At 39.3% G+C, this 25,761-nt stretch overlaps 1 protein-coding gene across 1 annotated transcript; it reads right to left on the bottom strand.

The window, feature by feature from the left end:
• Positions 1-4,151: 4,151 nt before the first annotated feature.
• On the bottom strand, positions 4,152-25,761 carry RNF20 (ring finger protein 20). Its single transcript, XM_006185230.3, has 20 exons — positions 25,626-25,761; positions 24,437-24,591; positions 21,670-21,837; positions 21,402-21,549; positions 21,066-21,248; positions 18,088-18,206; positions 15,901-16,047; positions 15,640-15,717; positions 15,329-15,448; positions 14,058-14,237; positions 12,996-13,131; positions 12,552-12,673; positions 12,060-12,430; positions 10,676-10,793; positions 9,975-10,124; positions 7,661-7,873; positions 6,655-6,780; positions 6,346-6,486; positions 5,496-5,597; positions 4,152-5,236 (listed from the first exon to the last, which is right to left on the bottom strand). Exons 2-20 carry the CDS (start codon positions 24,563-24,565, stop codon positions 5,060-5,062), a joined length of 2,928 nt encoding a protein of 975 aa, XP_006185292.1. The 5' UTR covers positions 24,566-24,591; positions 25,626-25,761; the 3' UTR covers positions 4,152-5,059.

The following is a 25,761-nucleotide window of genomic DNA, read 5'->3' as shown; positions in this document are numbered from 1 at the left end:
TGTTCTTCACGTGACAGTCTTTTGGCATATACCCAAATCAAACCTTATAAAAATATAAACCTACTGTAACCTAGTTCAAAGGCCGACTTATCCAAGTTGTTTTGCATCATTCAGTAATTCATTTTTTGGATGTTTATTGTGCCCTGGGCATTGGGCTGGCTGACGAAGACAGAAAGATACAAAGCAGATTCTGATCTCACAGAGCTCAGTCTAGTGGGGAGACAAACTGGCAAAACAATGTGACATGTACTCTGATAAAGAAAAGCACATCAGTGCTGTAGGAATAAAGAAGACACTGTGTGTGTGTGTGTGTGTGTGTGTGTGTGCAGTGGAGAAACTGAGTGGAGGGTAATAGGCATCCCACATAAAAGAAACAGCACGTGCAAAGTTCCAGAGTTGGGAGACTATGGCAATCAAGGAACTTAGGAACATCAAATAGTTCAACATGACAGAAACATAAAGCACAAGGTGGGTAGCAAGCGACGTAAGGACCAGAAAGAGAAAAGCAGAGGCAAGATCACTGTGCTAAATTGGATTTGTATCCCAAAGACCATAGGAACCATTAAAGGGTTTTAAGCTGAAAAGGGAGATGTGAAAAGACCACACTCCTCACCACTAGGCTATTATTTACATGCAATTTGTTTGTAGGCAGTGAGCAAATGAAGTTAACTGTTTGACTTCCTGGAATGACTTGGCCATAACGTCATTTAACCAGGACACATGGACTTATAGACAGACAGACAGACAGACAGACATAAACACACATGACCTAGATTCCAAAGAGAATGTCAGTCTTGTTTTTCCTAGAAATAGAAAGAAAATGTAGGAGAAGAAAGAAAAATTGACTTCTCAACTTCTTTATTTGCAAATAATAAAAGTTGCTATTTTGAGCATTTACTTAGATGCCAGGCACTGTGCTGAATGTTTTGTATATATTGATTCACTTCATCCTCAATACAATCCTATAATGTAGTTATTATCTTACAGACAAAGAAACTGAAACAGAGAGAGCTGAAGTAACTTGCTACGTGGCAGGGCCACACTCATCCAAGTCTGACTACATAAGAAGTATGTTTAGCACGGTGAGTGCATGGACTCACAGGAAGCACTCCACAAATGCATAAACAGGTTGGGTGAGCAAGGGGAAATCTAAAATCCTTTTGGTTCAATTCTGCTCTAGAACAAAGTGCTGTGGGAACTCTCAATGAACAGGGGAATAAACCACAGTCCTAATCTAGGGCTTGGCAAAGGGATCCTAGTCAAATTAGAACTATCAAGGATACGTCTTCAGGAAGACTTCAAAAAGACACAAAGTGTTTTCATTTATTATCTCCTTGATGACAAGCACTCTATCATCCAGGTTTCCACTTAGGGTGAAAGAAAGAACAGTGGAGTCTGATTCTCACATTTTGATTCTGCTACTACACTGAGTGACTCTGGGGCCTTTCCTCATTTCTAAGATAAGGACATGGTTTGAGGTCCCTTTTCAGCTTCATATCCTAGCTCTCAATTCATTCCACTCTGTAGATTTCAGTAACCTGAAATCCTCAGAGCATATCATTATTTTAATGTGAATACACTATGGTTCCAATTTTATCTATAATTTCCCTCAGGAAAAAAAGGCTAAATCTACAGTAAGAGAAGCCCAAGCTATCATGGGTTGCCTTGAATAGAGGTATTAGTTTCAGAATTCATTATAATTCCTTTTGCTATCACCACAAAAGAAACTTACGTGCATACATTTTAGGATAATCTAAATTTGAAGAGTTATTTCAACATATGAGGAAAGGTTGTTCCCATTCAGAGTGTTAAAAAAAAGGAATGTTTGAATTCACACACTGATCCAATAAAATAGACTTCCGTAGGTGTGTCAGCAGAGTACGCAGCTGAATTAATTAACTTAATCATGGAAACCTTTACTGAATACTGTGTGCCAGGCCGTCTGCTGGATACTAGGGATTCGACTGTTAAAACACTGTCCTTTCCATGTCCCAGTTTTAGTCATTGCAAAGTGTGCCCTAAGTAGGACCTTAATATCTAGTGTTGGAAGGAGACCAAACTTGGGCAGAAATCCCCAGAAGGTATATCTCAGTGTATCTTTGTGGTGGGATAATTGCAGATCTAAGAAAATTGTAAGTTATTTCAATGCCAGGGGTTTCTATTGTGTAAACCCAATCCAACATATACACAGCCCACCAATTTTCTACTTACTCTCTGTGCAGCTGTCTTATGTCAGTCAGGTAGGCTCTGTGATTAGAACTAGTCAAAACTCTCCAGACCCCCTGGTACTTGGGTTTCTCAGTCAACTGACAGACCTCAAGAAAAACATTAAGGACCAAAATTTAAAGACATTTCACACCACAAATGACTATAGAAACAGATGAGAGCAGCATATGGCTCCCTTCTGAGCATCACCACCTGACTAGGTCTAAAAGAAAGTGGGTGATCACTCACTTGTTGTTCAGAATCTTCCCACGAATCCCCAATCACACTGACCACTCAAGTGGCAGGCCCATAATACTATGGGCACATAGCCCCTACCCTTGAAGAAGAAGGATGCCTGTGATCTGGACAGAGAATAAGAAAAAGCCAAGGAATTGCAGTGGAAATTCATGCAAAGAATGCAATTGCTAGCAGAAACAGCTGAACACCTTTGACAGTGATCCTTGTAGGTAAGAAGGTAAGAGCCAAGCCATGCAGTTAAGACATATGCCTTCGAGCACCTCAACCCTGCTTTTGTTCCAAATTGCCAAGACAATTTCCAAGGTAACAACTAAAGGAAAAAGAATAAGAGACCAAGATGCTACAAGACCTGAAATGTTTAAAAACAGAGAGAGACCTTAGTACTCCCACAATTATCTTTAAAATTGGCATTCATAGGCATTACTTTAGAAAAATTCTCTTTTAAAAATTTTCTTATGGATCTAGAGCAGTGATTCTCAACTTTCTGGGGACTTGTTAAGTTTCAAAATTCCTTGAAGAAACTTTGATCCTTTAGGGACCCTTTAATGTTCTGGAAAAAAGCTATGAATGACGTATACACAAAATAAACAAAATTGGGTATACAATTTGCGGGTATCCTTGAAGCCCATTCATTGACCTCTTCTGTAATGAGAAACTGGAATGCCCCCAAATCACCACTGGTTTTGGTCCTTATCTGAAAAGGACTTTAAGAGCGCCTCCTGTGTTGCCTGGATCTCAAGCTGGTTCGCACTGGGGGCTCCCTTCTCTTTCCAGCTAGAGGAACTTCCCCTAAATCCAGCTTCCCATGGGAATAGTTAGTGGTTTTTTCTACAACATACCATAGGCTCCATGGTCCCCTGATGCTGGGAGGCTGGCTTTCCTAGCCAAGCGTCATAAACAGTTAATATCCAAACCTAAACCACCGGCTGCCCAAGTAGTCTGTTTGCCCTCCAACCAACAAACTTATGCTCACACTTACCCTTTAAGAAGAGAACAGCAAAAGGAAAGCGTCCTATCAGTGTGTGCAAATGCACTGTGTGTCCAGGAGCAGGCCAGACCCCCTCATGGCTCGGTGTGTGTGTGTTGGGTAGGGGGTGCAGGGATCGAGGGACTCATGACCTCTTTGATGACAATGTGAGATTCCCCAGTTAGACTCACTTCTTAGCCCGTTATCACATGACTCTGTGGAATTCACGGCAAGTCCTGCTGATTACAGGCGGTAACCACGAAAGGACACGGAATTTGCTCTTATCCCCGTCTTCTAGGACAGGCAGTGATCAAGAAGGGATCCATTTCATATAACTCCTCACCAGAGATATAGAAGACCTCCGGTTTGCTGGTTACTATGCAACTTAAATTCAAGAACTCTCAAACTAAAGTGCCAGGTGGCCTGACACTCCCTGGAAGACAAATCACAATCTGTTACCCCCAGAGCAAACTATGAAAGAGAACTAAACAGTCAAAAAACCATCATCTTTTAGGCGTAATGTCTCCCCAGAACAGACTCCGTAAAACAACTGGGAGAAAAGTGCGTCAATTAATCAGAGAAATAAATACTTTAAACACAACTAGCCTCTTAATCTAAGTAGATTATTTCTGTACGAGAGAATTCAATTCTAAAACAGCAGGTATAAAAACAAGTAATAATGACAAATAGAAAATTTCCAAAGAAAAACATGAACACAAAAGCCAAATGAATCCTGCTTTAATTGAAGCTTGTGGCATAGAAAGCCCTACAGAAACATTACAGAGAATGCTCTGGAAAACAGGATTCACAACAACCCCTGTGGAGAGGTGGATGAGATTAATTCATAGCTCACCAAGGCCTCCCTCTATCGAGTTCCCCGAGTACCCAGAAGATCTCTTCCCCATCTCAGTCCTGTGCCCCATCCTCTTCAATCTTGATTTCATTATAAGATAAAATGGGCTATAGTATTCGAAATTATTCTGACCTCAAGAAATTGAAAGACATCAATGGCAGAACATTCAAAACTTAAATAACTTTTAACAAGAAAGCCAGCTGACCTTAACAAGTTACTCTGCTAGTGAGTAGGAAATGGATTGAATCATCCTGGACATAAATTTCATTAAGGCTTCAAACCATCCAGAAAAAAATAGCACAATGATACCATTTTATAATCCAAGTTTACAAAAAGTTTACCACCCCAGTCAGGTACTGTTTGTGCCCGTAGGTAGCTTATTTCTAAAAGATCACCACCCCTGGCAAAGAGCCAAGCGTCTCTACTCTTCTTTGTTCCGTGTCAAAAATACCAGTCTGACTTCTTCAGGAAGAATGGACAGTCCAAGATTATATGGTGAGCCTGAAGATGCTAAAAAGTCTAGAAGCAGGAAATGAACAAAGCTGGCAGGGAAGACAAATAAAAAACTGTTTCTAATTCATTCTAAAACCCAAGACTTGCACTGCCAGTCCTTCCCCTGAAGTCATCTAGGTATTAGAGAACTTGGATATAAAGTCTGTGAAGGAAAGGGAGTTGACAAACTGCCCTGTAGGTGACAGTCAAGGAGAGAAGAGGTAGAGGTTTGGTGGTTAATGACTAAGTGCCTGTCTAGCCAGCCCCTCTTCTCCTGGCTTGGATCAACCGATATAGATGCGATGGAAATCATTGGCACCAAAAGCAGCGTTACACTTGGGACATTTGCGCTGGCGAGTGTCATAGCGGGTCTTCACACACTCAAAGCAGAAAACATGAAAACACTTGGTAAGTACAGCGTCCTTTTTACGCATGTTGCAACACGGACAGGTGAGGCGTGCCTAGAACAAAAAGAAATCAGAGTCAGCGCAACCATAAAGGTTTAGACCCAAATGGCTCCTGTATATAAGCAAACAACAAGAAAACCCTCTAAGCACTAAAACAATAGCACCATTTCCCCCTGTATCCTCCCCAAATAAACCATTCTCCGGTTACCTTCATGTAAAGAAGTTCAGTGTTTATTCTCCTAATCTGTTAGCAGGTCACTTTAGGCTTAAACAAAAAAACACACACACAGATCAGAGAGGCAACTTTTCTAACCTTGTAATCCTTAATCTCCTCCATCAGAATCTCATCACATTTGGGTACATTGTCTGGTTTCTTTGTGGTCTCCAGCTTCCTTCGAAGTCTAGAGATGTCCTCCTGTGGTGGGAGAGCATACGCATTAGGCACTCTCCCCTAGACCTGGCATTTTTGAGAAAAATTCATTGCTCCAACCCCAACTTTCAGTTGTAGAAAAAAGCAACTTTCTGTCCTTTCCTGTCCAATTATCTTTTAGGAATGCAGAGAATTGCAAATAGCAGGTATTGGTTTCAGAATGAGCAACCATAATCGTATCACCAAACCTGAGCGGCATCTAACTACCGTCAATTCAGTTCAGTAAAAGTATAGTCTAAGAGTCTAGAGGAATTGACTTTAAAAAAAAAAAAAGAAAAAAGATGAAAACTTGATAGGCCACTTTATTTTAAAGTAATTAGTTTTAAGCTAAAGACAGATTGGATTAAAATTTACAGAATTATAGATAAGGATAGGAAGGTATTGAAAGAAACAGTTGGCATGCAAAAAGCAGAAAAATTTTTAAATTTTTAAAAAAGCAGAAAAATTATAGAACTTTCAAATCCTCTAGTGTTTTTATGCTGCTACTTCTTTACAAATTTACTAATTCGTTCATTTATTAAGTATTTACTTTGTGCCCATTAGGTGCTAGGCACCATGACAGGCTTTAGGGACACGGCAGTGAAGAAAACAGATTCCATCTCTTCATTCAAGGAATTTATGGTTGAGTAGGAAATGACATAGGACAGACCAATGACTCTTATAGCACAGGTCACGTCAGAGCTCAGAAGCACCTGAAGGGCAAAAAATGTAAAGAAAAAACAATTGATCATACCTGGGCTCGTTTGAAATTGAACATGTCTTTTTCTTTGGTGACACTGTTCTCCACGATCTCATCCTGAAAATCATGTAGCTTCTTCTGAGCCAACTCCAACTGTGCTTTGAGGTCATCTGCAAGCTGGGCTGCCTCCATTGCCTGTAAGGGATTTACGAATAACACTATCTCATCACCACTTATTTCCAGTGAGGCAAAACACTAACCCAAATCCAAGCATAAAGTGAACCCATAACTTCATCAGTGTTTTATGTACCTGTTTGTCTGAAGACTAACCGTCACCACAGACTACAGGGTAATCAATCATACCTTGCGTTTATTCATCTCTAAGGCTTGAGTCCTAAGACCCAGCTCCTTCTCCCCTGTGCCAATGTTGCTTTGTAACAGATGCTCCTTCTCTTCCAGTTTCCTCACTACTTGTAACTGGGCATCAACCTTTCAAAAAGAAAATCACATTTTAATACAAACAGGAAGGAAGAAAACAAAACAAAATTGACTAGGCTCTGTCAATCCACAGGCGCAAAAAGGAAAATATGTTAGAAATCTCAGACTATTACTGATTTTACTCAAGAACCCTTCAAAATCCATGCAAGACGACCAGAATTAAAAGCTTCACTTTTAAAATGAAAAATATTGCTGATGATTTAAATAAGATTCTGGGGAACCACTGAAAAGATTCTTCTCCAAACTGCCAGAAATGGAGGAAATTATATTTATGGATATTTATCTTCTCCAGCCATACAAATCCCTGAACCATAGCAATTCATACCAGAACATGTAAATTATAGCTCAAACAAGTGGGCCTCTTTCAGAATGGCCAGTGTTTCTAAAGTAGCCTTTTTCTTGTAATTCATGTACAAAGTAGAATCAAACAATATTAAAGGCTAATAAGTCACGTCGCACACTCACAAACTCCCATACCAACATCCAGAGGTACTCAGGTAACCATTTTTCTCATAAAGCCTTCCAGAAACTTTTTTAAGATACACAGCACATGCACACAAAGACATACATACACATTTTTAACACAAACGGGATAAACAGAACATATCCTTTAACGAATATTTTAGAAATTTTCCACATTAGCAGATCCATATTTGTTTAAACAGCTGCACTGTACTCCTTTGTAGGGATGTATAATTTATTTACCTGTACCCTCATCATGTACATTTAGTTTTCAAGGTTTTTCCCTATTACCAAAAAAAAAAAACCAAAAAAAAAAAAAGCCACAATAATCATTCTTTTACTTGTATCTTCAAATAAAAAGCAACCTACATCAACAGAATTTTGGAAAGCTTTTACTCATTGTAGTTACCTGAGTCTTCAGAGTCAAAACCTGGTCTGCCAGCTCCTCCTTCTCTTCTTTCAGCAACTTATGGATCTGATTGGACTTGATACGTTCTGACATGAGCTTGAAATTTGCATCATCCTTCTCCCGCAACTGCTGCATCAAACGGATATTTTGCTCTTGCATGTCCTCAAAGGCCTGACCTGTGACGTCCATCTCAGAGAGGAGAGCTTCTTCCTCCTAAAATAAGAAAGAGGAACCTCCTTTTTAATAGAATCTTCAAACTCCAAAGAAATGAGCACAGGAAGATTAAACCCTCTCACTGTTTATACAGAAATAAATTAACCTAGTGACAGAGATTCAGTCTTCAGGAGCTTAGTTATAGCTCGAGGTTAGCCCTAGGAATACAGGAGAAGCTTTATTTAATCTGAAGCCACTGGCACTGACTGTTGGTCTGAGGCTCATTAGCTGATCTGCACTTGAAGTCAGCTAAGGCAGACAAAAACTTAACATACCAGAATCTAGCAACCTGATCAAGTAGGAGTTGGTTAAGAGAATTTTTGTCATAAAACCTCACATTTTTTCATACTTTTGCACAATTACAATACTCAATTTAATCTACAGACTTTCCAACAGTACAGCAAATATCTAGTTTCATAACAATTTGATAACTGAGAAACAGTATCTAAAAATAGTTTTAATTTACGATTGTCTTATAAGTTAGACTTGAGCATCTTTTCACATGTTTAAGATCCATTTGTATTTTCTGTGAACTATTCCTATCTTTTGTCTGTTCTTCTATTAGGCTGTTGAGTTTCCTTCCCTATCATTTTTTGGGAGTTTTTTTTTTTTTTAAAGAAAGATAAGCTCTTTTGTGGTAAGAGTTGGAAATACTTTTTTCCTGTTTGTCATTTATCTTTTGCTTTGCTGCCATGTAGAAGTTTTGTGATTTTTTTCAGAAGTTAAAATTGTGAACCATTTCTTTCATGTTTTTCAGGCTTTTATTAACAGTAAGAAAGTTCTTCTCCACTCCAAATTTATAAAAGAACTTACCTGTTTCTTCTGGCTCTTTTATGGACTCATTCCTTTAACCTTCTATGTTCCAGTTGGAAACTGTTCAAGTATATATCCAACTTTTTTCCAATATTATTTTGTTTATTTTTGCCCCACCACATTTAGTACTTTTTCTTTTACCCACTGATTTAAAACTGTATCTTTAGTACATTTTAAATACCCGTATGTACTCTGGTCTACTTTTAGACTTTCCATTCAGTCCTGTTAGTCCCAAGCCATTTTACCTACTGAAACCTTACGTTTCAACATCTGATAGAGACAGGAACTACCATCCCTCAACTGCTCTTCTTTTTCAATTTTCCTGGCCATTTTTTGTTTACTTTTCCATAATGTACTTCAAAATCAGTTTGTCTGGTACCAAACAAAAATAAACCAAATAAACAAAAAAAAAATTAATATTTTTAGTAGGATCACATTAAATTTACACATGAACTTAGGGAGAATTAACATTTTTAAGATAAGTGAGTGGTCCTACATAAGAACACAGCGTGTCTTTCCACTTGTACTAGAGCTGAGAGTAGTACATTTTCCTGATAATTATTAAAGAGAAAGAGAGGAGTGAGTGCAAGAGAGAGAAGTAGCAAAGATTTAAGAAAAGCTAAAACCCCACTTTTTATGAACGGAATGTATATACTTCTAATAAAGGTCCTCTTTTCAAGGTATTTAATGATCAAGTCACCATTAAAATTACTTCATTTCTTTGTCATTTTGCTATTTCTTAGAAACAGGGAAGGTGTTCCTCACAATGAACATATATGTTCAACCATTTTTGGTATCTTTACTATAGAATGTTAATAAAAATCACTAGGACTTAAAAATAAAAAAAACTGCATCTTTATTAAGAGAAGAGAGAAAGTCTCTATAGTTCTATTAATTTGTAGCTATTTAAGGGACACATTTTTCTTAATTTCATATACTTGTAATCATAAAGTACATAAAATTTGATATCTTTTTCTAAAATTACATATTCATTACATCCCCTGATTCCAGATTAGCAGAGAAAGGATAGATACTGCCATAAACAATGTCTGAACAACTGGCTGTCCATTTGAAAATAAAAGTAAATTTCCATCCTCACAAATACACAAAACAAAGTAACTAAAGGATGAAAGATTTCAATGTAAAAACAAACAAACATAAAGGAGAAAAAAATATTAACAACAGGAAAAAAGACTGGAATAATCAGGCAAATTTCACTGTCAATAACGTACTTGTCAAGTTACTTTTGCTTGAAAAGCTCATCAAATGAAGAAGAAAGTATGCCCACCTGCTTGGCCATGGCCAGCTTCTTCTGCAAGTATTCTATCTGCTCCTCTACTGCCCGGATCTTCCTCAAGGCATCCTCATCAGCCATTTTCTTGTTCTCTTTTTTCTCTTTATCCTCTAGATCCTTGAGTCTTTGCCTTAAATCTTCCAACTATTGGAAGAAAGGAATCACACAAAAACAAAAAGCTATAATACAATTTTAAAATTCAATTAATACTGTGCACAGATGGAGAGCCCATAACAAAAGAATCTTTACAGAATTATGAAAGGAGATAAATGATGCACTTGTCCAGCACAGCATACCCCTGCTTTAACATCACTCCACTCCAGCATTACAGCATGAGCAGCATTTTGGAGGAGTGCACCTGTACCTTTTTTAGAACAGTAGTTCTCACTCTTTTTTCCTAGGCCCCCAAATTTCAAAAGAATAAGACATTGTTCCCAAAAGTAATCTAAAAAAGAAAACCAGTATAACAGTGATTTATGTGGGGAATGGAGAAACAAAAAGTTTGAAAAGGCTACTCCTTTTCCCAGTAATTCTGATGTATCTTACCACCAAGTGGAGAAATCTCTATTACAGATGGTCTTTGAAAGGGAAGAAAATGTTGCTGAGTTTCAAACACTATCTTCAAAGATAAACTACAGCCTTAAGAAGTGTGAATACAAATCCCACAAATGAAGATTTTGACCAGACTGGATTACCTCTGCCTTGGACTTCTTCTCAGCGGCCATGAGCTGAACTTTGTCTCTCTGCTCCTTTGGGGCAGAGCGGTACATGTCTAGCAGTAGTTTCATCTCCTTCTGGCTCTCCTGCGCCTTCCTATGATGAGGGTGGTTAAGAGGGAATGGTGTAATGAGAAAACAAAGGGCGTCAGCACAAGGGAATTCTGAATTGAGCAAAATATTTTACAAGAGTTCTATTTTACACTTTGTATCACACATCTAAAAGACAAAACTTTTGCACAGACTGTCAAGAGACCTGGATATATTCAGAAAGTATAGAAAAGTTGTATAAAGGAGTCACTTCTCCCTTTAGACCAAGTTCTCCAACATAAAGTTATAAAGAAACACTTCTGGCACTTCTTAAATAGGCAAAGTTCTGGGGCTCCACTCTTAGAAACTGAGATTAAGTACATCTGGGATGGGGTCCAGGAATGTGTTTTAAACAAGTCACCCAGATGATTCTGATACCACACTTGAAAAAAAAAAACTTGCCTTAAAGAGATCAAGAGGCACACAGGGAAAAAGGGAGGAAATTCGAAGTTTAACAGACTGCTAATCCTAGATTTGACAGCTGAGTGGTTAACCATCAGCTAAAGACTAAAATTTTATCTCTTACTAAATTTTCTAACTTTTCTTAACTATACTTTTATATGCCAAAGAAGTTTAAACATTTTGAATACAGTGGTCCCTCAAACCCAAACATGAATAAAGGCTCAACCATGACCAATGGGGAGAAAGAAGTAACAGGTTCCACCAGAGAAGTTACTGGTTATGCAGGAGGAGAAGGGGTGATGTGTAAGGTTACAACAGTGTTTCATTGACTTAAAGGTCTGTCTTATTGTCTCAATGCCTGTAGCAGTAAACCTTCTAGGAATCTCTTAAAATGATCCTATATATACACAAACCACTTAACTGTCAAACAGATCAATATTGTTCAAGTTAGAGTGATACACACTCTATCTACTATAATTTTTTTACCCTACCCGACCCCTACCTACTATAATTTAAAATATAATTTATGTCAACAATCTACCCAAACCTAATAAACAGCCTGTAGGTAATTTCCAGTAATTCTCATGAGTGTTACTTCAATCATCACACCCCTTAATTCGAAAATGTGAAGGATAAGGCTACGAGCACAGGGTTTACTGAGATCTGACCACTGAGCCAGACTATATGACAGCCATGCACGCCACTGGGCTGTACACCTGATCAAGAACTGAGACAACATTAACTGTACCTTCAGTTACACTCAAAATATTACAATTATCAAATAAGACAAGCCATTATTCAAACATTTCATGCACGATGCCCTAACCTTAGCTTTTGAGTCAGAAACAGTGGCTGTAAACACGGCTCTTACTTGAGTTCAATCTTCAGTTGTTTGATAACTTCTGCTTCCTTTTTCCTTCCATCATCATGTTTCCCTTTCTCTTTATCCTTAGCAGAATCTCTCTCTTTTTCTGACTCTTTTAGTTTCTGCTTCTCTCGTTCTCTCTCCTTTTCCTTCTCCCGCTCTCTTTCTCGCTCCCTCTCTTTTTCCCTCCTTTCTCGTTCTCGCTCTTCCTCATCCCGTTTGGACTTCATTTCGTTGACTTCCTCCTGAGATGCCTTCAAAGGGGTGGGCTGGGCGGGTAAGTCCTCGGGGTCCTGTTTTAGCTCTGCAGGCTCGTCCTTCGGGTCCTCAGTACTGGACTGAGACTGCAGGAGGGCACTGCCACTGCGCAGGCGTGTCTGGGAGGACAGACAAAGGAAAGACACACACACATCTATGGAGACCACACTGCTGTTCTCACCCCAAAACAGTTTTGCAAATGTAACAGCACATAACACTTATTCTGCTCCTCCTGGTTACCTTGTTCAGGTCAGACTGGGCTTCTCTCAGTTTCCGCTTATACCTGAGGACCTCCCCTTTGAGCTGGTGATTGTGATTCTGGAGGCTACTGATGAGGTGGCGCATCTCCCGATTTATGGGGCCTTAAATACAGCAACAGTGTTAGGAAGAACTGTGACAGAGGCAAAGGCACAGAGGGGAAAGTGCAGAACAGAGCAGGGACCTCTGAGAATAGGGAGAATCACCAAAGGAAGAGTCCTTCTCAGAAGTGGAAAACAAAACTGGCCAATCTGAGTTAAAAAACAAACACCCAGGCTGTGAACCAAAGTGAATGGCAGGATTTGATGTAGGGTCTTGAGGACTTCTGAGCCCAGTTAGTACTAACAAATCCTGGTGACCATGTCGTGTCTTTCAAGGAAGGCGTGTGCAGCCAACAGCTGCAGGGTAGAGCCAGAGCAACTGTACCTGCTTGTTCATTGGCAGCCAGGGTCTGCTCAAATTCTATCCTCAGCATTTCATACTCCTTGCGGACCTGGGCCAGCGTATCTTCTAGCTGGATCACTTCAGTCCGCAGCTTCTTATGGAGGCTAACCTCATCTCGCTACAAACAGAAAAAGAAAACAATCAAAAATTCTTATCAAAATGTGGAAATATCATCATATTCTATTATTATGTTTTGTAGATTTGATCTATAAGGATCTAAGAAGAAAAACAGAAAATACCAAGAAAAGAGGGATTACTCTGAAAAGTTCTAATTCAGTCAATACTTAGTGAGCACCATATAGCTACGAAACACTGATCTGGGAAATGGCAGGATACTAAAGAAATAAAGGAAATGGTCCCTAATTCTGAGAAAGTTATAATTTAGTTGGAGAACTAAATAATAAAACAGCATATAAAAATATGTAAAGTTAGATATATTAAATTAAATTCATTTGACAAATATATAGTAAAGGACCAACTACTATAAACATAACCTTCAGGGCTAAGTAAAATACAACAGTCAACACATGAATGAAAGTTTCTGCCTTACAAAAATTACTTACATATGCCAGCATACGCCATAACGGCTGGTAAGGAGTGAAGCAGCTTCTATACACTATCTCCCCCATACACGTAAGGCTCCGGCCGTACTCAAGTGTTATTATATCTGCTGTTCTCACTGCTGGAATACCCTTCTCCTACTTTTATCTACCAGTAAACCTGTATTTATCCTTAAGATTCATAATTTACTTTGGCAAGAGGAGTAAGGACAGTCCCACAGCCAAACCAGATGCTCTGTCTCCTTTATTACTGCATCCTGTGCACACGCCTCTATTGTACCACACTACATTCTAAGGGATACCAATCTCCCCACTAGCCTGTAAGATCCTGGACGGCAGGATGCCCACTATCTAGCAGAGTAAAGACCTACGGCTACTCTATAAAATGTTTGCTGAATGAATAAAAGATTGAGCATAAGAGAGTAAAATTATAAAATTTACAAGGGAGAAAGCTTATGCACAGAAGGCAAAGCTAGGCTGTCACCTCAATGAGCTCAACTTGGCGCTGGTGGGTCCCTCTGGTGCCATGAAGCAGGGTCCGAGCCTCATCCAAGTGTGCTTTCAACTGGAGGCTCTCGTTGTACAAGACAGAGAACTGTGACTGCATGCAGCGGTATTCCGGGGTCTCCTTGACCACTTCCTCCACAGCACTCCGCAACTCCACCTAAGGAGAGCCCAAAGAAAAGTCAGAAGTAGAATCTAGGATGCCAGCCATAAATAAAATCTTAAACTCCCTGATGTCCTGGGCAACTGAGACAAGATTTATGAAGTGTATATCTGCCTATTATTCTAGTTACATTAAATCTATCCCAAATTAAATTAGACCCTCCAAGAAATGGTACCTGGTAGCTGTATTCTTCTACCCAAGAATTGCTTTAATTGATACGTGTTTTATATCATGTGTCAACCTAGATCCTAGGACACTAGAAGAGCCCTATGAAATTTGTCAGGATGTTATTTTAAGGACATAGTTGAGGACCCCAAGTCACCAACTTGTTCTCTTTATTAACAGTCACAGAGAAAAATATTTTTGATATTGTATCAAAAATACTTATGCTTTTCCTAAGCAACTGTCTACTTTAATTGCCCAAACACTTGAACTGATTCAACTCAGGTTGTTTTGGTTTTGGTTTTTTTCCTCCTTTCAGTTCAAACATCTTTATTCATATATTTACCTAGAAGCAAATCAAATTATAAAAGACTGGTGGCTGTGGTTCAAAGAGGGGTGGAAAGACTTTCAGACTCCATTTTCTTCCCCTCAAGAATCAAGGAGAGAAAATTCTAACGCGCAGGTATGAAAACCAACAGGATCACTGATCATGTTTCTTTCCCTGTTTTGGCAGCTAGAAACTGCAGAGCCAAATTCGGTGGCCCACATCTGGCAATTACTGACACTGGAGTGGCCTGTCTACTCCTGCAGACCTACTGTATGCACAGGCTTTTTGCTTGTATCTTGTACACAAGCCCCATTTTAAAAATCCATTTTGAATCCTTGCCCTAGTTTACCCTACTCCTCATTTTTCTCAATAATTCCTAAGTTAGAGCACTTTGATTCCATCAATGTATCTTTGTAGGTTGTTTTAATCCTTCTCAGAACAAGGTGTGGTACAAATATTAAATAAATATATAAGTAAATAGATATATCAACAAAACTTACTTTTTCTTTTCCCTCATAAATTATAATAGTTCACAATATGTATGTAAATTGATCAGCAAAAAGTTTCATTTACTGCCCCTCAGGGCCGGGTCTCCTACCTTCAACTTTTCATTTTGTGTAGTGACCTCCTCAAAGTCTTGCCGAAGTTTCTCCAGCTCACAGTGCCGGTTCTGAGCCAACTCTTTGTTCTCCTCAAGCTCTGCATTCATTTCTTCAAACTAGAGAAAAGGAGAAATAGCAAAATAAGGATAAAGAATTTTCAAATCATTCCCATTCCTAAGCTTCCATTTTTACTGATCCACTCTTCCAGCAAAACCCCACGCTGCAACCGGCGAACACAATCCCAAGTCCACAGCACAACACCTGACACCAGGTCAAAAAGGCATCCCTGCGAGGTCGCCGACTCTACCTTCCGGGCGTTGATGGTGATTGTGCCGCCATAGAGACTGCTCCCCGCGCCATATACTTTGTAACCTTTTGAATTCACCTATGGAGAAAATGGAGAAGACAAAGATTCTTCAGTGAGAGGTCCTAAAATTTTAGTCTGATAATCAAAGTACTTTTAAAGGAGTCTGTTTTGTCCCCAGGTACTGCTGCCCAAGTCCACCTTTTCTGAGTAGACTCTTTAAAATGATTCTAGTCTCCAAACTATGAATAAAACAGCACTTGCCCGTTCCAGGACTTCTGCTAAGTGTCGGTTGAGCCGCTGTTCCCTCTTTCGGATTTTGTCGATATCCCACTGCAGGTCATCAATCATGGACTCCAGGACAGACACCCGTGACTCAGCTGTCTCCACTTTACTCTGCAACTTGGAGAACTACGTCCCAACGACAGGTGTTCAGAAAAATATAGCAAAAAAAAAAAAAAAAAAAAAAAGCAAGTTAGAAAAGGAAGGCCTTACATGCCAAATCCCAAAAAATTAACCCTTGCTTATGTATCATTATGGAAAATATTTAAGTAAAAGTTACTTTACCCTCTTCCCAACACAAGAGTATAAAACTGAAATCACAGATTCTTTTAATAGCTGTGGATCAATCATAATCATGAAAACTGTAGAAGTCTGTAAGAACTCTCACAAGGAAAAGACTACTTAAGATTCAATAATTTTTCTACCTCTCAGAAACACCATTTCCCTAGATATAGACCACAAACCCATCAGAAAATATTTTTTAAGAGACAAAAGATAACATCCTTGATTTTACCATACAAATATTTTAGAGGATAAAAATTCAAATATGTATTTGGAAAAGACAGCTAACTTTACCCACAACTTTCCTTTCCCGCATTCTCACAAATGATAATCCAAAGAGTACAAAAGAAAACTTCATCCTCTTTTTCAAGCTGAGTCCAGGGCAAACTAGAATTGGACGTTATAAAGATATAAAAACCTAGGCTGCACAGATAATGCCATTTAATACTTTGATTACAAAACTGTTCCATGTTCACATTAATCTATATATACCCTTTGTGTTGGTTGTAAAATGTAGCCCCAAAATTCTCTTGACAGTCCTCCCAAAAGAGGTGGGGTCACTGTCCCCTCCTCTTGAATCTGGGTCAACTGTAGTGATCCAGTGGAAATCAGGCTACATAACTTCAAGGCTATGTCTGAAAGGCCATGCAGGTTCTGCCTGGTGTTCTTGAAACACTCATTCTCTGGAAGAAGTCAGCTGCCATGTAAGAAGTCCAACTACCCTGAAACTGCCACATTGGAGAGGTGACTGCAGGCATCCTAGTGGATAAAAGGTAAGCTCCCAGCTGACAGGTAGCGTCCACAGCCAGCCATGAGAGCCAACTTAGACATCAGCCCAGCTGAGCTAAGCAGTGCGTCTCTCCAGCTTAGTAAAGCTAAGATTTGGGAAAGGGCTGGTGGAGGAAGACCTTTTCATCTTGGTAGCACCCAGTTTATGCCTTAAATATGACAGAAAGTTATACTTTTTTACTACACTCCAATTTATTTATATGCACTGCTATACCCTAACCCCTTTGAAGGTTCAAGAGAATCTGTATGAATTAATAAACTTCATAGAAGATTTCCATGCAACCAGCCCAGCAGGCACCTCAGCACTAGAGTGTAGGAAACAGTGCATAAAGAAGAAGGTGGGCATCCAAATCACTCTCTGGCTGTGTGCCCTCAGACCCATCACCAGTTTCTTTGATTCTGTTTCCTTAGATGGGAGTGATTTGACCATGAGAGATAATATTCATAAAGTGCTTAAGTGCTAGGCACTAAGTAAATGGTAACTATTAACTTACTAAGAAGCGTTAAGAGTTGAGTAGCCAAACTAAGGTAGGTCAAATTTTAGTACAATCTTATAAAGCTTATCATCACTTCATCTCAGTCATTTAATATATAAGTAAACAAACACACACCCAAATCTTGACATGGTGTGGTCATGGCACTATTTGTGTCCAAGTCTGGACTGGAAACCCACATGCCTCAAGTTTGTAAGTCATCATAAATGAATTAGTTCCTAGTGCTCCATTCCCAGATAAACTTCTGCCAACCCATTCCTCTGTAACACTGTGCACTGTCTTTTATATCTGGAGTAGTTTAATATTTGGGGATTGGGTGTGTTGTTTTGCAAAACTCCATGACAGTATTAATTCCCAAAGACTAAGATCCTAAGATGTCTATTTAAACAGAGGCAAGTCAAAGGGAAATATTCAGTTACTTCCCTTCCTTTAACCTTTCCTCGGACTTTGATTTCTCAGAGCTGGTTTTTTTAACTTGCCCTGCATGCTCTTTAATATGAAAATAGACTTTCTAGAGGAAGACGACCTTTGAAGCACTCAGTATTCTGAGTCATGTCTGCCACAGACCACTGGAAACCTCCATCTCTCCTTTCTGGTCAAGTACCTCCTGAGACATGGTGCGATGCTTCTCCTGAAGGAGGTCTGTCAGTTCCTGTAGCCTCATGTTCTCTTGTGCGAGGAAGGAATTCAGCTCCTGCACAGCTTCCTCCACTGTCAGGTTATCTGAGGAGAAGAACTGTACTTTAGTTTAGCATCTATAGTATCAAATTTTATAACTGTGACTCCTACCAAAGTGTTAACATGCTATTTCACTTTAATTACCTGAAAACTTCAAGAAGTCGGATGGTTTTTATTATTTTCACATGACAGATTAAGTACCAGACTTACTTAGAGAACTTAGTCCTTAGGGGACTTGTCTAAGGAAATGAGCCAACCTTGTACTTCTGCAGAGGTAGGCACAGAGGCAAGGTCACCTAACTCTCCTCCCTTTCTATAAAGTCAAAACGCCTTGAGAAAAGAAATAGGGAAGTTCTATAGTTTTATTCAGATAAGATACAATCACCAAAAAAACTGCATTTTAGAATTGTAGATAACACAGAGGTATCTCCAAATCAGGGTCAGATTCAATAGCAATTAAACCCTATTTTCTAAGGCTATCACAAATTCCTATTACTAAAGCATCTCTGTGTTGGGGGAGAGGGCAGAAAGCAACAACTTCCTTGCTCAAACAAGCACCTATAAAACCATGAAGAATAAAGATAAGAACGTAGAATTACTTATATTCTGGAATACTACCCAAGAGGCACTCTTAAGGCTCAAAAACCAAAACGTACACAACTATATACAAAGAAGGCAGTCAACCTATAGAACTTACCATACTAAATTCATACGTTTAAAATTAGAGTCACAAATACTATAGCTGAAATCCAAATGTTAATAAATGAAACCAGATACTCTCAGTACATATACTGCTGTTTAGAGACAGTTATCAGGAAGTAAAATTAGCATCACTCTGAGAAACATTATACAGGTTGTTCATATGGTGGTTTTCGATCAAGGCTGCCCATCAGAATCACTTGCGGAAACTTTAAAATTAGATACTTGCCTAGGATCCATCCTATACCTACTAAATAAGAATATCCATGGGCAGGGCCAAAAAAGAGTATGCTCCGAAAACTCTCAAAGTGATTCTGATTTATAACCCCAGTTAAGAATTAGAGGCTGAATTTTAGTCCTTTTAATAGCCCAAGATATTGAGAACAAGGCCTAGAATAAGAGTAAGGATTCCATAAATATTTAGTGAATTAATAAGCAAGCTAATGAATGCAATTTTTTTTGAATCAAGGACCAAATAAACATGAGGAAAGAAATGAACCACCAAAAGTTATAGCTGATGTTACAATTCATACTTTATACATCCTTATCTCTTAGAAAGTTCAGCTTATCGATGGCAATTGCCTTCTACATTATAAATAATAACTTACCAAAAATAAATAAGTAAACAGTAACTTACCAGTTCGTAACTTGTAATTAATGTGTTTTTTTATTTTTTAACTTAAACCCTATCTTAAAATGTATGCCATCAAAAAGAATAATTTTAAAGTACTGTTTAATACACTACTCATTTTAGTTTCTTTTTAAATACAGCAATTCTTTTACTTGATATTCATTTATAAAATCAAGTTTAACAATGATATAGCCTCTGCATAGGGTTTATTATCTGCGTATAGTATGCATATGGTATATTCATGTAGCCTATTACTAGTGTTTAATAATACCTTCTAACTATTCAAGTAGAGCCAAGGGAGAAAGAAATAAAACACAGCTCAGTTTATGTTAGGTGACAGGGGAGATTTATAGCCATTCATTCACCAATATGCAAGCACCCACTAGATACCCTAAGCAGTATCGGACACTGGAGAAACAAAGAAGAGTGGGTCAAGGCACTGTACCAAGAGACAGAGTTTAGCTGAGAACACACCAGTAGATGTAATATATGAACACAAAAGTTTGAGAGGACACAAAAATATCGTTCACAATGGCTGTCTTTGGATAGTGAGATGGGAAGACTTTTCGTAGTCTACTTTATGTGATTTCTGCTTTGTATATCTTAAAGCAAGTATCTGTTATCCAAATAATAAAATACAGAAATACACAAACACATTAATGAGATCTTTGCCCACAAAATTTTCACAAGTGCTTAACATGCCTCTTCTTTTAATTCTGTTGATAATTTAGCTCAAGTATCTTCAAAAACACAATTATAGAGTAAGAAAATCCTTCTTTGCCCAACCAATGGTTCAACCTCCATTATATTCAACATAGTTCTTTTAGAAATGAAAAGTTAAACATCTTAGTGACAATCAGAGAACTTAAGATATTGTAACTAGACCATGATTATTATTTAAAACATGAAATCAGGGCATTTAAGAAGATGCAACCTAGCTACACAAATACTTTACAAATGTAAGTTTCTGCATTAATACTGCACAATAACATAATTATTTCAAATAGATACTTTTCCATCCATATAATTTTTTGTTTTATCTCTTTAAACACAGATCTAACAATTCTAAAACCTGAGCCAACTCTTTTCAAAAATATTAGACAACAGAAAAACAAAAAACAAGAACGTATTAAAACTGACTCTCTGCAGTCAAAATTCAATATTTAATAAACAAAGAAAAAATTTTAAATATATAATTACAAAATTTAAAACATTTATTATCACTAATAAACCAATGGCCAATACTACACAAATATCCAGACATAGAGCTAATTCTTAATTAATTCTGCCACTTACACAAGTGTCAAAATTATTTTTTAAAAAGTGTCAAAGTTATAGAGCATCAGAATGGGTCTGCTAAAATCTTTTCTCAGCTTCTTATAGGACTGTCACATGGCTCAGAATGTGAAGCAAGCACTCGTAAAATATTAACATGCTATCGTAATGACATTACTGGTAATGTTGGAGATTAGGATTCCAAGAAATTTAATAAAAATTAATGTGTAAGGTTGCAAACTACAAACTAGCACACAAAGGTGAGTTCTTACTCCTTCCCCCTCTCCCAGGCTCCTCACCTCCACTGTTTAGCTTCCGTGATAAGAGCTCCACTTTTTCTTGCAGTTTATCATAGACGGTCACAATCTGGGACACAGCTCGGCGGGAGGACTCCACACGCTCCTGCAGCTGAGATTCCATCTCTTCACTGGAACTGCTGGCCAAAGTAGCAAGGAAAGAGAAAGCTGGCTCTTGCCCTTCCCCTGAGGACACAGGGGGAAAAAAGAAGCCCCTAAAATTATAAAACTGGAAATATCAAAATCCATTTTCTTCCCTCAAATGGAGAGCCTCAAAGCAAAAACTTTACTTCAAAAACCCAGAAAGCACGCAGCGGTAGATCCGCCACACTCACTCACCTCTCTCTCGGTCATCCTTCCGCTCCTGATTGCTGTCGGAGTCTGGTTCCGGCTCAGGCACAACGAGGGCTTTTCTTTCTGTGAGTAGGTCTCCCAAACCCTGCTCCAGATCGTAACGTTTAAGGATGATACGGATGTTTTCATCAAACTGGAGGAAGGGAGGTACAGTTATTAAAGTACAAAAGGACACAACTTTGGCAATAAAGAGAGTGCTAAGGAGAACTAAAATGCTTGGATAAAAACCTGAGTAAATAAACAAGCTGGCTACCTGACTCCAGTACCGGTTAACGATCAATAGTGAGGCATCATCGGTGGCCTGTCTTCGTTCCAGTTTCTCAATGTGCTCACGGAGTTCATCTTCGATGGCCTGCCGTTGATCGAGCATTTCTGCCAGTTTGCGATTTTTAGTTTGCAGTGTTCGAATGTCTAACTCCTCCTGCCCCAGGAAACCAATCTTATTAATCTCCATAAAGAAATTAGACGTATCAGCTGTTAAACTCAACAAGGGCTAATATGTGTATTAGTTATTTCCTATGAATACAGCTATTTATTTTTAAAAATCTTACAACAAATAACTGGGTAAGAAGAGCAAAAGAGATAAATAAAGGAAAGGATCTCTGATGATGGGAGAACAGAATGACACACACAAATATACTAGAACCCTGACCTCACCCAGCTCACTGTTCTAGTCACGTGCACCTCCACAAAATACAGAAAATACAGGCTCCACCATCCAGCCAGATCACCCCCTACCCCAATCAACAGTCATCTATCTCCTAAGCACTGACCTTCATTCATTCAAATCTTTGGCAACCCAGTCCTTCTGTATCCCAGTCCCTGTCAATACCCCTGGTGACTTCAATATACAGGGGGACATGTACACACGTGGACAAACCATCTGGTCCTCTAGCATCTACACTATCAGCATCTTGAATTCCTTAACTCCAATGATTATCTCCTTCACTGAGCTCCAGCCAGACATTTCAAAAGCCACATCTTAGACTTCTGTCATCATCTAGAATGTGTTGGTTAGTCTTGTCTCATCTCCTGATGTGAAATGTTGTGGTGCTCAGTGCCTTGTTCTCAGACTTCTTTATCTATGCTCATTCCTTAGGGGGAGCCTCTAGTCTCATGGATTTAAATACTGTCCACAAAATAATCGTACCTAAATGCACAGCTTTAGCCCAGACCTCTCCCCAGACTGAGATCACTGCATCCAACTATCTATTCACTCACAGGTCTAATAAATATCTCTAACTTACACATCCAATATCAAACTCATGATTCATCCTCTACATCTCCCAAAAATCTGCTCCTCTCATACTCCTCCCTAGCTCAATTAGTGAAAACTCCATACTTCCAAAATCCCAGAGTCATCTTGCCTCCTTTCTCTCATATACTTCATCCATTCCATGAGCAAATCTTGTCAACGCTGCCTCCACAGTGGACCAAGCCACCATGATCTCTCATCAAGATTACTTCAAGTCTCACGTGGCAGACACTTTTTGAGCCCCATGCCATGTCCTGTCAGTCTTCTGGACTTCAGCACAGCCCTGGTGGACAGCTCCTTTCACATCACCAGTGTTCTCACTTCAAGCACACACTGCAGTCTCTTAAAAGTTTTTTGTTTCACAACCTCAGCTGGTTCACTACACCAACCTCAAAGTGCACAGGAGGAGTTACCGCCTTCAAATGCAACCTTCAATCAACTGTGGCAGGACTCAGTGGATACCCAGCTCCACCACCGAGGGAGGGAGAATGAGAGGGCACAGAGGGAGAAGGAAGGAGGAAACAACTCTGCTAACTGAACTCTTGCTTATAACCCTTGCTCCCCTACAGTCTACACTCCAAACCTACATCAGAGAGTGTTACTCCCCTGCCTAAAAACTTTCAATGGCTCCTCACAGCCTTCTGGATAAAGTCCAAACTGGGATGTGCGTTCTGTGCTTCCCTTAGAGCATGTGGTTATCCCTAAGAAGAGCACATTCCCCACTCTACTATGACAGTCTGTTCCCTTGTCAGTGCCACCCTACAAACTGGAGTCCAGGGGCTGTTCTTAGTGTAAAGCATAGTGTCTGGCAAATAACGAATTCTCAACAAATATTTGTATTTACTGAATGAAGAAATGTCCATGGGATGCATGGTGTGAGGCAATGCCAAGACAAAATCACCTCCTGGCGATAGAAGGCTGCTGAATCCCAGACAACTTCAGAAATGACACTTCATCAACAATTTACTCTGAATGTTCCTATTATTGTCTCTGATTCTCAGCCTCAATTTTAAAAAGTAGATGTAGTTTTGTAAGCTATAAAAATGTAAAGCATATTTACACCATCTCCCCATGACTGAGTTCCAAATTATAGCCTCCAGATCTAGATACAGATTCCTGACCTACTATGGTGACCCTCTGATGTCTAGTGGACATCTAACATTACTATAATCCTTTGGCATAAAACCGTTGAATAAAATTGTCAACTCCACAAGAGCAAGGACAATATCTATTTCATTCACCATTATATTAACAATATCTACCCCAACAAAAAGTTTTAATAGCTCACATATATTGAGTACTTACCATATTAAAGGTAACGTTTTAACCCTTAACAGGAGCTCTTTCATTTCATCCTCTTAACAACCCAATGAGGTAAGTACTACAATTACATTTTACAGTCAAGGAAACAAGAGGCATCATCTCTCTCAATGATTTTGCTACACTGCCTCTTGGTACCTGGTACCTGGCACCTGGCATGAAAAATCAATGTATAGCTTTCTACTGCTAAGTACCTATAATCAATACTGTATCAGGCACCAGACTCTTCAAAGAATATAAATATACCTTTAAAAATAAAGATCAAATGTCAATATATTTCTTCTTCAGGGCTAAGCATCACATCATTTCACCTACTTGTTGCTGTTTTACTTGCCTCTTCTTTTCAGATCAATTCCCCTCACTCTAGAAGGCTTCCACAAATTATTACTTTCAGGTTGCAACTGACAGAAGAAAAGCAGGCTCCAACAGCATTATTTCCACATACCGTTGAAGAGACACCCCCAAGCTTAATTGTTTCCACTGTGGTCCCTGAATCTTCAACAGCTGCTTTCTTCTCCGGAGGCACAGACGTGCCAGGCTCTCCAGCTGCTCTTTTATTTCCAATTCCTGACATCTTGGCACAAAATGATAGCTGTTTTCCTGGAAAGAAAAAAAAGACAGAAACTTAGGTAAGATATGCAAGGAGAGCAACAATAAAGAGAGTCCATCTATAATGTAAAAACAAGCAATTTTTCCAGCCAATCCTTTAACCTTGCTCCATTAATTCCATACTCAGCAACACGATCCTCAAGTTCCTCTTGGAAACAGAAAAGTAAATTGTGGAGTACAAGTCATGGCTGAATTTGCAGAACTACAAATTTCTAAATAGGTCGCTGCTAAGAAATAAGACAATGGGCAAAGGGTGAAGAAACCAAGAAAAATTCCAGGAATCCCATTTCATGAAATGCCAAAATCTGAAAAGTACAGTTTGATTAGAACACAAGTCAATTCTATAGTAAGGGGAGAATCAAAAGAGCTGAAAGAGACCTGGGAGACATCTACTTAATTATAAATACTGGACGTCATTCATCATCTCTGATCCTCAATTTCCTAAATGAGAAATGACAACAGTATATGCTTCCTATGCTCCTTATAAGGAATGAGTAAGTATGGAAAGAACTTTGCACAATGCCTGACATGAAGTATGCACTCAGAAATGCTAGCTCTCCTTTTTATATCTGCAGTTTCTTCCCTATTTTCAAACGCTCTCCCCGTGATTTTGTGCAACCCTAAGGAAGCTAGAGCTGGGTGTGAATCCCAGTTCTACCTCTCAGAAAGCGTGCTGCCTTTAAAGAGTGAGTTCTCCATAAGCACAACGGAAGCGAACAAATATTTTGTCTGCCCTACCTGCCTCCCAAGGAGGCGGAATGGCTGCTAAAACACTTCGCTACTTTAGGAAGCAGCCCTACCATCACCGAGACTACACACTACTCTATTTACCGGCAGCAACCTGAGTGGGACCTCGCCTGGGGAGAAGAGCAGGACAAGGGCCTCAATCCGACTCGAGAGGGGCCTAGGACCCCAGCCTCTGGTGAGGCCAATTGCAGGCCTGGGAGAGGGAGGCCCCGGTGCGGGAGAGGGTGGAGACTCCCGATGGCCGCACAGTCCCGTCCCTCTGTTGGCCGAGATCTCACCTGAGTTCTAACTTGCGCCGGCCGGGAGCCGAACTCCCAGCAGTTATTCACCAAGGTCCGCGCAGCCCTGCCACCTTTCACCCCTGACCTGCAAGCGAAAACCCAGAAAACCCAGAGAAGCTTCCGGGAGGCGGAG

The sequence above is a fragment of the Camelus ferus genome, chromosome 4 (genome assembly GCF_009834535.1).
Source record: "Camelus ferus isolate YT-003-E chromosome 4, BCGSAC_Cfer_1.0, whole genome shotgun sequence".
In the NCBI taxonomy this organism is placed as follows: Eukaryota; Metazoa; Chordata; class Mammalia; order Artiodactyla; family Camelidae; genus Camelus; species Camelus ferus.
This window is presented reverse-complemented; position numbering and strand designations above follow the sequence as displayed.

Excerpts from the sequence above, each read along its gene's own strand:
- RNF20 (XM_006185230.3), bottom strand. The coding sequence starts at position 24,565 with ATGTCAGGAATTGGAAATAAAAGAGCAGCTGGAGAGCCTGGCACGTCT. Across the intron at positions 21,550-21,669 it reads TTAACCGGTACTGGAGTCAG|TTTGATGAAAACATCCGTAT; the intron begins GTAGCCAGCTTG and ends CCCTTCCTCCAG. Across the intron at positions 10,794-12,059 it reads CAACTGAAGATTGAACTCAA|GAAGGCGCAGGAGAGCCAGA; the intron begins GTAAGAGCCGTG and ends CCCTCATCATAG.